The sequence below is a fragment of the Amia ocellicauda genome, chromosome 5 (assembly GCF_036373705.1).
Source record: "Amia ocellicauda isolate fAmiCal2 chromosome 5, fAmiCal2.hap1, whole genome shotgun sequence".
In the NCBI taxonomy this organism is placed as follows: Eukaryota; Metazoa; Chordata; class Actinopteri; order Amiiformes; family Amiidae; genus Amia; species Amia ocellicauda.
The window spans coordinates 10,052,381-10,065,434 of NC_089854.1; the positions used below are offsets into that span (position 1 = coordinate 10,052,381).

A 13,054-nucleotide genomic window follows, 5' to 3' on the forward strand; every position below is an offset into this window, starting at 1 on the left:
ATTAGTTATAAAAACTGCTGGACAAAGGAAGCTATTGAACAGATCTCAAGTGATGAAAAAGACCTAGAACTTCAGATGACCATAGAAAAGATGGGAATTTGAAATAATACATTTTGTAGGTGACATGGAATAGAGAAGTTGTACTTCGAAGCAAGTGGAAACATCTAGGGGAGGACTTCATCCAGTAGTGGATTGATATGGGATGGTGATGATGAGCTATATATGTGCCCTTCAATTCCATGTTTATTTTATTTCTAACACAATGATTTTGACTGGCCTTGGATAACCAGTAACTGTGAGCTTCGCAACTGCATTTTCAGAGAAAAATATAAAGTGTGTGGCAAATAGACAGATTTGAGTGAGGGCAGGTTGGTAGGAGGGGGTAACAGTTCTCGCCACACTTGGCTGCCACCTCACAGTGTCATAAACAAGAAAGGCAAGGGAATGAGCTTAGGAAGAATCGCAAGCCAGTTCTCTCTAGGCAGATTTATGTATCTCTGAAAACCCTGTTTGTTGTGATTGTTTGTCACCATATTGAGGGGAGGCTTAAAGATTATACTTTTGAGCTCTTCACCATCATTTGACCCTCAGTGGAATCCAGATAGCAGCTGTATTTAAACATGCTCAGGGGTCCTAGCCTAGATCCTGAGTCCGGGGCCACATTGGACAACACCATCAGCACTAAGTGGCAGAAGTCACTTCAGTAAAGGTGTGGCCCCTCAGTTTGTCAGTCCGTAGAAACATTTATTTTTGAATCATGGGTATACTTACATTTTATAAACAGCAACCATTTAAAGCAAAATGACCAAAACAAGGCTAGGATACCGCAGGGTTTCAATTTCTCCCTGTGGCTGGATAAATGTCCTACTCTTGAAAACTGTTCTTCATGCATTTAAATGAATTACACAAATACAAGGCTCAACTTTATCTTAAACAGAATATATAATTGACTCCTGGGAGATTTTTTGTTCCCCTCATGCAGATAATGTGCCCTTGATTACAGTTATATTAGTGAAAGACAAATCATGTGGACAACTCTCTGCACAGCATATATTCTGTAGCCAACCACACAAAATAGATATGTCCTTTTTAATTACTTATACATTACATCCAATATTAGAGTGGGTGCTTAAATTTAACTGCCACTTATGTTTCTTCTGTAGGAATTCAGCACTGATGTATTTATAGAACAATTCATTATTTAGGAGCCAGAAGTAAAAATTGATCTGTCTCAGCAAATTTCAAAATTATTGCCTTTCTTCATCTCATTATACTTCCTATTATAATTGCATAATCCATCAATTTGCTTTTACATATTTGAAAATTCAAAAAATAACTGAAATTAAGTTATCCCTCTGTTATGAAAGACTATCCCATAGAAAAGAACAAACAGGAGTCACGTTGGTAGCAACAAGCTACAAGCACAACTCACTGAAAGCTTCCAAATTCCTATTGCTGCTGTTTGAATAAAGACAACAGTGATATGTTTTTTGGGAGCACTTAAGATTTTGTTCTGTTCTTTATTTGATTTGGATAGGCTTGTCTGACATTTCAATAACGCACCACCTAGGACACAAATGTTGGTGAAGTTTTGACCTACCAAGGGAATGAAAATACGGCAGCACGCATAGCAAAACACAACTTTCATATCAACTTGTGAAATAAACTTCTGAAAAGGTGATGGATGCTCAAATCCTCCACAGAGTTGCATGGCCAGAACACATTAACTTATTTTAGCTTATACAAAGATCTATTTTTCTTCTATGGACAAATTTGGAGTAGAACTGAGTACAGGACTGATCAACCGCACGTAGACATGTTAGGAAGTTTCTTGTTAAATAATGAAACCTGGAACTTTAAATCCCATTTATTTCCTCAGGCAATAGGCTACTGCTTCCTGGTTACGCTATGTGACAGGAAAATTCTAGCCATAGATAAAAACCCAGACATGGCTCTCGATGAATCTCCTTTTCATTCAAGTAATGGTCGCAATCAGCATATTATCTGGTCATCCGAGTCATTTTCCATTAAGCGTTTACTTGAATCATTATCAGTTACAGCCTGTATTCTTGCTGCATTGTTTTCCTTCTTGCTTTGTGAATCCGGCCCTTGATTTGTATTTATACAAGGTCATTAATAATTGATCACGGAGGAATAGAAGTGAATTCACAATACCAAGGCCTTTATCCCAGGCCTGATGTCTGCATGACGGGAGTCCCCTTTGCATGAGATTACACTGAGCAAACAGAGGCAAGAGTTCAGCCCTTTCCTCGGTGATACACACTGATGATCTGTAAACATAAAAAGTTCATGATCTGACTGTGTAGGGGCTCCTGCATACAGATGAACAGGCAGCAGCTCTGAATAACGTGCACCAGCACAGCCTCTGAATTGAAGTCAAAGCGTTATCTTGGAGTAATCTAGGGACAACATTCCTCAGGCCTGCAAATCCCTGCTTTCCTCCTTGAAACAGTCACCCACTGTATTTGAACGTCTTGCGTTTGTTTCATATCACTGTGCTCTCAAAGGCTGAAGATCAAATCTTAGAATATTATATTCTCTGGTTTCAACACATATTTAGAAAAATACTGGGATTGGGGCCAATGGTAATAATTGAACACATTACAAAATTAATGTCAACATTGTTTCTCCTCCCGCTTATAAAAACAAGTTTTGTAAAGTGAGAGATACCAGCACTGATTAACAAATATCTATTTATATTTATATTAAAAAAAAAAAAACTAAAATCATTTGTAAATCCAACAGTCTGTGTGACAATTCCATTTTGTTTTGTTAATCTACATCTGTGAATTGTACGTTAGTAGGAGGTGTAAATTTGTTTCTACCAGACATGGGAAACACACTCAATAAACTACTTAACATAAACCCACCACACCCTGCACAAACTGAAAGGTTTTCTTAAGGCTAATGAGACCTTTCTCAATTTAAACAATGTGTAACCTAAGCATGTCAGAGTTGTGAGGGAAAATGTTTGTTATATTAAACATCTGCCTCTTCTCATGCTTTCTCCACCAACAAACGGATATTTTATTTGTCACTGTTCTGGCTTTACTGGCGGAAAGACAGTGTGACCAACAAGTGTCCAGCTGTTGTCAGCTGTGCATTAATGCTGGGAGGGGGTGAGGCCTTTTACAATAATCTATGATAATCCAGTTGGGGTAATCAATTAAATGCTAATGATCAGGGAGCAGTGATGTGTCACAGAGAGGGCTGGATTGAAAAATATATGATTGTGAACTTATCAACACTTACTAAGAAACATACATTATCTTTTCTTAAATCTAAAAAATCAATTTGGGGCATGGGATGGTTTTATCTTTAGGCATTCTTTCGGGGACCTTGTATAAAAAACGCCCTGTTGTGTCAAGTGACCGTAATATCTCTGGTTAAGAAAGATCTCTATGACTAACATTTATATAGGCCTATATCCAGCCATCTAGCCATGTCTCTGTTGTGTGTATTGAGGCGTGTGTTTAATCCATTGAAGTAAACAAAGTTCTACAGGGACTGAGTCTCAATGGGCATGAAAGTCCTCCTCTCACCCTCAACAAAACCATCTCACAATTATCGTCTCTCCCACTGAGAGTCAGTCTTAATGATACCAACCGCATCAGCTCCAAATAATGTCTCTCTCTCGATCTGACAAACACCTCTGACACCACACTATTATAGCATTTACTGATGTTAATAAAAGGGGTCAATAACACACCCATGGGGGATTAACAAAAAGGCAAGCCGATTTTCTGATCTTGCAGCATACATCATTAAAGCACCCCTCCTGCACAGACTTACATAAACACACATTCACACACAATTAAAAATGAAGACACAAAGGTTGTGGCCTCCCGAGATGGAACTGAAAACAACAAGATAATTGCGCTTTACAAAACGCTGAAGCTATCTGGCCTTGCAAAGAATGGGGAGTGTGTATCAGTCATGCACTTACATTCAAACAAACATATCTGTTCTCTCTGTGAACATAAAACAATGTTTATTTGGATTACACTACAGCGGCATATTATCAGTTTGTTTGTTGCCAAAAAAAATAAATTCCACTTCTAATTTGTGAATATACTTTCATTCCCTCAGAATTAATGTGCATGTTCTCTATCAGAACTGCAAACCAATTAGCAATAATTGTCTGGAGTGTGAGAAGGAGCAGATCGGCATAAAAAGATGATCGTTTCCTACTTTACCAGTCATTATTATGTATAGAGTTTGCCCACCCTAGTTCATGTTTTTTGGGGGTCAGTGAATAGTTATAGTCACTGCCAAAATGCCAAGTTTCCTACCAGATAAAAAGCAAAGTTAAAAATTGTTGTGTTAAAAAGTTTCATGTCATCTATAACCATAACCGATGAGATCTAAAGGAGATTGATGTTTCCTGACTTTGTTTATGCATTTCACAGGAAGGAGTGTTATCTTTGCTAGCATGGCTGTGTGACTGTGTGTCGGCGTTTGAGTGCCGGGCCTTACCGCCTTGGTGCACTGGACATCCTTGCCCAGCAGCCAGTTGAGCTCCAGGTTGCCCTCTCCCTGGTAGCAGGACTGCAGGCGTTCTTTGATGCGGGCATTGATGTCCCTGATGGTGAAGACGCAGAGGGCCGAGTCATCGGGGGGGCGGCGGTACTGCTTCTGCCCCTTGGAGAAGACGGCAAAGAGCACGTCGTCCTGGGCAGAGATGTTGAGGGAGGCGGCCAGCACCTCCCCGGGCTTGGACAGGTAGGCAGCCTGCAGCAGGCGGTATTCTACTCCGTTGCGGATGCAGCCCACGGGCAGCGAGACGTAGGAGTGGAACTTGTGGTCGTCCTTGCAGAGCCGCACGATGCGCGAGGTGTAGAAGAGGTCGTTGGAGGAGCCCCCCGAGGGCATGTTGTTCTCCGGGGTCTCGGGTTGGACAGTGAGGAAGTAGACAAAGTTGCCACTGGAGAAGCCATAAACGTAGAAGATGTCGAAGTGCGAGATGAGCGCCAGGGTGTCGGAAGGGATCTTGATGAGGGAGGACACGAAGTCGCTGTGCAGCTCATAGTCCAGCATGGCCGACGACTCGGGGTCCTTGGGAAGCTTGCGGCTGGAAATGGTGGGGAAATAGTCCTGCTTGCCATCCACGGCCGTGCCGATGAAGAGCGTGCCGTCCTCGCCCTTGGATGGCACGATCACCCCATACATGGTGCCGGTCTCATTCACACTGGACAGGTAGTGCTCCTTCTTGTGAGAGGGCTCCACCAGCACAAACAGATCATCTAGGCGCAGCAGTTTGCAGACCCCCTGGTAGAGGCTCCCGCAGGCCAGCAGCCGGTTCTGGGAGTAGTCGATGAGTAGCAGTTTGTTGACATTGTTGGTGGCCGTCAGGGGCTCGTTACAGGGCTGTACGATGAGGGGTGGGTAGCAGGACTTGTTGTCATCCTCTGGCCCTGTGTTGTGGGACACCAGGAGGGTCAGGTTGCCTGAAAGCTTGTAGACCCGGTTCACAGCACCAAGGTACAGTGTTCCTGTCTTCTGGTGCACCGTGAGGTGGTTGAAGGACCAGTCCCGATTCTCTGTGTGAAAGCTGATGAGGCTGGCCTGGCTGCTACAAGGTGTCGGGGAGAGGATCAGCAAAACAAGTAGGCAAAAACCCAGGGAACACGGAGCCCCTCTCGGGATGCATGGAAAAGTCCTTCGAACATATAACCGGCTCTCCATGCCTTGAGGGGTCAAATCAACAACAACAATCCTTTTTTTTTTAAATTAAGAAAGTAAAGAGAATATGTAAAGAAAGAAACTTCCCACGAGTTTCTCAAAGGCTGTGGCAGTAACCTAAATGTCTTCACATGGTTCTGAAAAGAAAGAAGAAAAAGACAAATGTCAGTGTGGAACACAATCATCGGCAGGTTAATGACACTGAGAGGAAAAAGTGGCCAATTCACTTGGATAGATCCTACTTTTCTTGAGTAGCATAGTTCTCTAACCTCCTGATCCCTAGACAGACGAAACGAGAGAAAGACGCTGATAGAGACAATAGCGGGAAGCATTAATGTGTGTTTATCTGCAAGTTCCGGAGGAGTTGCTGAAGAGGAGAAATTACTCAGTGCTTAGACAGAAACAACTGAGTCACTTTACTGCCAGTTTCGTTGTAAACATTTGTGACATAAATCGTAGATATGGAAAGACCCAGATAACAGCCTCAGCTCAGCCTGCTATGAGGTATTTTGCATACTTCTCAGGTTGCGTCATGGCCTCACATACTGTAGGTATAAAAGTACAGGAAGGAGCACGTGGAAGACATTCTTAATATTACAATTTGCTCTTATTGGTGTTCCATTGACGGCCACAACAGAAAAGTGGAGTCAGGAGTATCGTAGGAGTTAAAAAGAGATACAGTTTAGCTACAAAAAGAGAATGTGGGGAAAAAGGAAATCAAAAGGCTAGTGTAGAACATGCAAGTGACAGACAGGCAGAACATTGCACCTGAAGGATACTATGATGATCACACTTGAAAGACTGATGATGGGAATAGAAAATATACAGTACAGACTGGAGAGGAGAATGAGAATAGAAAAAAAATAAAAACATATATAGCATCAGATTTTTTGAGCCAAAGGCAAAACATATCAATATAGAACCACGCACTGTCATCTAAGAAATCATTGGCAATTCCTCTCTAAAAACCCTTTCTTTTCCTCCTCTCCATATCCCCATGTCCCTCTTGCTCTCATTTCTCTCCCTATCTGCAAAGACATACATCAAGAAAATTATGTAATTTATGTAATTCCACTTTGCAAGGATGCATAGATCTTTCCCTATGTGCAATAAATCAAGAAGGGGAAAGAAAGGAGAAAAAAAGAAAAAAGAAAATGCAGTCCTTGCCCGAATGTATTCTCCGAGTTAATTATCTGAGCCACTACTGGAGAGGTCTGGGTCTTATTAACTCAACACAGTAAGAACAAATAGAAAAGTGTTACTTTGCAGCAGTCTTGTCTTGTGTTTGGGGGTATTAAAATATGATCTCAATCTATTAATTAGGCTTTCCAATTTAACTTTTCTTCTCCCTTTCTGCCCCCCCCCGAAATAATCGAATCCTGAAGGAATTAATAATTCACAGCAGAGCAATCATTCTAAAATTAATCAGCTTGTCATTAGGGATGCAGATTCCTTAGTCAAACTGCATCAACAGCAATCCATGCTTTCTTTTTAATTTTATTAGCATATTTTATGCAGATTTCATTGGAGAACCTAACAATGCTTGGTTAACAAGCATAGATAACTGAAAAGCATTTCAAGAATCAAATATGATTAGGCAATAAGATCCAACAAGAGTAATTATCAGGGACTGGGAGGAGGTGTGCCAAAGAATGGTGGAAGGGCTGGTAAGTCAACACAGCTAATAATAGCGCGTTTCCATACAGTTTTTATAGAGAGATCCATTCAATTTAACAGAGATACTGGGTTATAATGTATCCCAGTTATGAATATAAATTAGAAGACTGTGGGAAGGAAGCGCTTTAACTCTGATTCACTGAGGTCAAAAAAAAGTGTGACCATAGTGTTATTCGCATTTCATTTCACCTTTTATTCAAATGTATTTATCTTCTTACACCAGAGCGAGAGGTCAAACGAGGACTGACCTCGAGTCACATTAATATCTGTTCTTATTAAACTGCAGTAAGAAATATTGATCGGGCAATAAAAAAGGTGACTCGCTATATTCAGCAAGCGCTTCTCTTTGTGCTGTCAGGCAGGCGGGTCTCTCTGCCAGGAGCACTGCATTAAGACAGCCGTTAAAGCCCCTCGCTGGATCGGAAGGATCATAAAACATTACTGGAACCTCTGCCTTCTTTTATTCCCCTTTGTTTCATTCCACACGTGCTTTGGATGCACAGAGCAGCCTCCTGGAGGTGTAGCAGTTGCTGAGCAAGCTCTCTCTCAGGCTGCGAGCCCTCTATGCCCTTTGGGTTTTTAATTTTCCTCACTACAAGGTTGAAAGCCTTGGAAAGACAGCATCACATAAGCTGGGACCGACACCACCAGTAGTATCCAAGCTGCAGAGTTACGCAGACTGGGTTTCAGATGTGAACAGAATGCAATTGGGCACAAATACACTGATCTTTATATAGTTTTTTTTTCCAAATCGGATGTTACACTGTAACCACCACAGTCCATGCCTCCTCTCTCACTGGAGATGAAAAGGGATTTTTAAAGTTTGGGATTCATCTGGTCAACGTGTTCTGTGTTTCGGAAAATTGTTGGAAGGCAACTGAAATCTAAAAGCAAAGTCTTTCTTCACCAGTCCAGAGTTCACTGACTGACTGACAGATATTTCAAATTGCTTTATGCCTCAATCCCACTGATACATTATGTACTTAAACAAAGGGTTTCAAGCCAACCTTCATTAACACATTATTTGAAGCAGCATAGAGGAAGAGGAGCTGTAGGCTGTTCCTTGCTGACCTGTATACTGAAGCTATGTGGTACAATTCAATGGAAAGTGTTTTCCAAATAGAGATCCATTCTCTGAGTCTACCATGAAGCCCGTGTGTTTTTAGCACAGAGCAGTGTGAAGGTCACAGATGCCCTGAGGTCTGTCTGAAGACATACGTGTGCTGTATGTACATGCAATGAGCTTTGCTAAAATGGGGATTGATTAGGCCTAGATCTTGAACCTCACAAAACACAAGACATGTTAACATGATGTGCAAATTTGCCAATGTGTGACTAAAACACATCACTTATTAGATGATTTAAAGAGTGCTTGACTTCTTAAAATTATCAGAGTCCTTGTGCAATGGAGAGCAGGGATCTGTTCTCCATAATGAAGGCACTGAGATCCACTTCCAATGCATCTTCTTATGTGTATGTCTTCAAAAAGGAAGCTAAAACTGGACAGCAGCTGATCATCCTTTAAATGAACCACAATGTGTCCCAACTCCATTGTTCACCATCAGGACAAAGCTGTAACTTTTTATTTTCAATTTAAGAAAAAGAACAAAAAGAAACAGTCTCATTATCTCCTTAATTTGCACCCAGCCCCCCACCCCCTGCCACCCCCTCAAGAGAGACCTTTATTACGGGGCTAGGGGGAGATCCAAGGCAAAAAAGAAATGTCCCATTTTCTAAAGGCAAGGGCTGCTTGCTGAAGGCTTTTTCTGAGTCGGTCACTTAACTTCTATCTAAGCTCCATCTGCCACTGGTTGAGAGGAGCACGTGTTTGAACAGCAAATGTTACAGCTGTTTTGTTTTCATCCCCATGTCAGAGACTTCTGGTATAAACAATCAAGTAAAAAGAAAAAACATTAAGTTCTGAGTAAACTCATCTCCTCAGCAAATAGGCCTACGTCTGTATTTGTTAAGTAAGGTGGAACACATGCATGGGAGGGGAAACTGCAACATTATTATTTGATAGTTAATATGATTAAGATAAATTAGCAGTCTTTTTGACACATTAAGGAAGTTTGTACAAAAATCCAAATGCTTGTCACCCTGTTGTACTTAAAACCTCCTGATTTACTGTGAATCCCATAACAAATAAAGCGCTCTCAATTTCTTCATGCCTTTTTGGTCCAGCGCAGGGGGATACAGGAAACACATGTTTAGCAATCTCCATCCTCTGTCCACTGGAGCAACAGCTTGAGGCACATTTTAATTGCAGAACCTCTACAAACAAAATCCACCCTGCTGGCTGCCCGCATTACATTTAAGTTCAGCCATCCCTAACAGCAGAGACAACATCCCGTGCCCAAGTGCCCAGGGTGCCCATCACTCTGCAGAGCGTGGCAATCACAGTGCCTGGCCCTGGCAGCTGCTTTACGATGCTAAATCTCCCTGAGTGGAGTCTGGCACACTCGGGAGGGAGAGTGAAGAAAAAATGTGGGAGGAGATGTGTTTGAACAACGGAAACCCTAAGGCTTTCAAAAAGCACCAAAAATAACTAAACCCGAGAAAGACAGGAAAGCATTCACACTCCAAAGGTGACCAGTTTCCTCCCCCCACCCCCATTTAGGCGGCTCAACCACCGAAACTTCATTCTCCACCAATTGATAATCTGTCCACAAGCACAAGTCACTATTAGCTGGCATTTGTTTTTACAGTGGGTCTTGCCTGCCTACAATTGTACATGAGTCAAATTCAATCGCATCGAGTTTTCCAGTAATCTCCAGTCAAATTTCCAATGACTGTGTTGCTAAAAATGCATCAAATCATGCAAATGTTCGAAGGAGAGCTACAGTGATCCTGCTAGGAGTCAAAAGAAATTGGAGGTTTTAGGGGGAAATACAACAACGCAAGCACAAGGCCACAAGAACAATCAAACTTACATTTGGCGAAACATAACAATGTTGTCACCCTTACAACTAGGGATGTTTTTTGTGTTTTTGTTTTGTGTTAAAAATAGAAGGAATTATCCTCCATAAAGGGAGAAGAAAGAACGATTAGCACATAGGAGGTTAGTCAATTAGTCTTTATTCCTTTCGCTGACATTCCCTCTGGAGATAATGAAAGCCTTTCCACATTTTATAGTGATATTTATAATATCTTTTGTCTCAGCGTGAACACTGAATTCTAAAGTAATAGCTGTTCTCTTCCCATCAGACCTCAATCTGCTATTTAATGCACAACCTGTCTTTTTCTGAGGGAAAATGCACATTCTAGGCTACGAGTCATAAATAAGAGTATACCTTTATTTATTTTTCATCGTGTCCTGAAACATCTCAGTTTCCTCTGCTTGTCTTAGCATCCGCACGATTCTTAAAGCAGTCATCTACATGAATTGCAGTCACAGGGAGACTCAAGCAAGGATTTTGTTTATATTCTTCAACTCCTGCAGTACTTAATAAGTCAGTCAGTCCTGCCAGAGGATATATTATGAAGATTTGAAAAGGTTGAATTTAATTTCCCTAAAGATGTTGACCATTGGGTCCAGAGAGACAACATGGTCTCTTAGTTTCACTTAGTGTACAGCATCAGCATCATAAACATCATAAGTTACTTCTATTATTTATATTAATAAGTTTAAACATTTGATGATGCATCTGACTACTGCTGCCCTTGCATTGCTATATTGTGCAACTTGCTGTAAACAACTGCAGACTTTACATATTTCAGCCGAGATTCTCCGCGCTTCCAGTTCTCTGAACACAATCAACCATCATTATGATTCGTCTGCCAATTAACTACAGGAGACAGCCTAAACAGCAGTAACTGCTATCTTTAAGTGTGCTTCTCTAATTCTTGGTCCACTGATGACAGAAAGACAATCATTTCCACTTTCTTCTTTGTCTGATGATACAGTAACCATTCAAGAAAGCTCTATGATTATTCTCTTAATTTGGACGATACAAAACCGCCAAACTGGATCAACGCCTAGCCTCACCACGCCAGCTCTTGGGATGCTAGCATACTCTTCTGTAGCGTACTCCCACAACGCATTAGGACTGAACTGAGCTGAAGCTTGTCTTGTAGATGAAACTTGAACACTGTCTGATATGGCCGACCATTGCCAGACAGTATCGGGAGGATAGCGTTTTCACAAAGGCTGATCTGGACCCGATAAGATTCAGCGTGACACCACAAAAGGAGACTGACACAGTTGTGTACAGATTACTCTGTGTTCTCAAATGTCGTAGGTGAAATGATAAAAAGACTGTCAAATACATCACCAATCCAATGCATTTATGTATTCAACGTAATTTCATTTCATTGTGCAGTGGAATTGGCAGTTGAAACAGTATGTAGTTTTAATCCACCTACAAATATAGTACAATAAAAAAATACAACATATCAATGGGAAAAGAGAAAAGGAAAAGTGGGAGTGTCTATATAAACCACACGTTGCTGTTCTCCCACTGTGTAATCATGGGTGTGTCGCGCTAATCTCTGGCTTTAACCCAAGGCGCAAAAAAAAAAAACACGCTGCCTACTTCCAAGGATTTATCTCATTTTAAATAAGTATTAAACGGTAAAGTGAATTATCAACATTTCAATTTGCTGGCCAATTCTAGCTCTGAAAAGATTAGAGTGCCCCCCCACTCCCCCATCCAGAAATACTAATTTAGTCAGTCAATTCAATGACGGGCTTCACAGTCAGACTGTTTGTCTCTTCTCATTTAAGCTGTCTGTCATGGAGTGAGCAGATTGCTATTAGTGTTATTTCATAAACCTAAATTACAGGGAGAGACAGTGACATTAAAAAAAGGTTAAAATGAACAAGAAAAAAATATCTGTGCAATGTTAATGTTTTAATTCTTAGATCTGTATTGGAGCTGCATAACAAATAGCTGCTGGCCAGCCAGGATTCATTTAGTGTTTTCTTTCTTTTAAACACACACTTCTATTAATACTAGGGACCAAGAAAATATATTGTCACTCATCATTCTTATCCACATGTATGGAAATAGGTAATTTCAGACTCCAGTGGAAGATGCATACACAGCACTATGGTATTGGAGCTCAACATGATTCATTTTTACCATTATATTACAAAATATATCTTGTGGCCTCCAAATTTAGTCAGATACCACAATTAGCAATTAAAGCAGCTTATTCGTAATTTCTCTCTCCGTCATGATCTCATCACCGAATCCCAAACAGCTGGATGACAGTAGGGCACAGCTCAAAGTCAGGTTCAGACAACCACATATTTACTGAAAGGTGTCCGTGATGCAAGAAAGTGTGGGAGAGCTGTTAAATTTCTGGAGCCGACCACAATGGGGAGCACGGTTTCTTGTTTCTGAGCCGTATAACTTTAAATCAGCATGTTATTCTCTTCTCCTTACCCAAACCATTTAATTTGAGCTTTCTCTGTGGTCCCCCTCTCTCGGACATCTTCTCCATCTCCACTGGACAAATGTATTTTCTACAACAAAAGCCATAGCATGAGAATTGCAGTTTGGATTTGATAATAGTTTATTTGTGAAAATAAATGGAGGGACCGTTTGTTGTGAGGAAGCAGCAATCAGTCGCTGCCATCCAAAGCCAGCATTCTGTCACATGGATAGGAACGGTCCCAACCCAAATACAGGAGATCATCTGTCTCCTGTTGAATTTAACTTACCAAATC

The 13,054-nt window shown here is 41.1% G+C and overlaps 1 protein-coding gene across 3 annotated transcripts in view; it reads right to left on the reverse strand.

Annotated features, from left to right (window-relative positions):
• Positions 1-13,054, reverse strand: part of plxna2 (plexin A2) — a 190,834-nt gene that overhangs the window by 157,879 nt on the left and 19,901 nt on the right. For all 3 annotated transcript variants that reach the window (XM_066703643.1, XM_066703642.1, XM_066703641.1), the window contains one exon: positions 4,498-5,840. In XM_066703643.1, coding sequence (XP_066559740.1) covers positions 4,498-5,706 — 1,209 coding nt within the window. In that variant the 5' untranslated portion in view covers positions 5,707-5,840. The remainder of the gene's footprint in view (positions 1-4,497; positions 5,841-13,054) is intronic.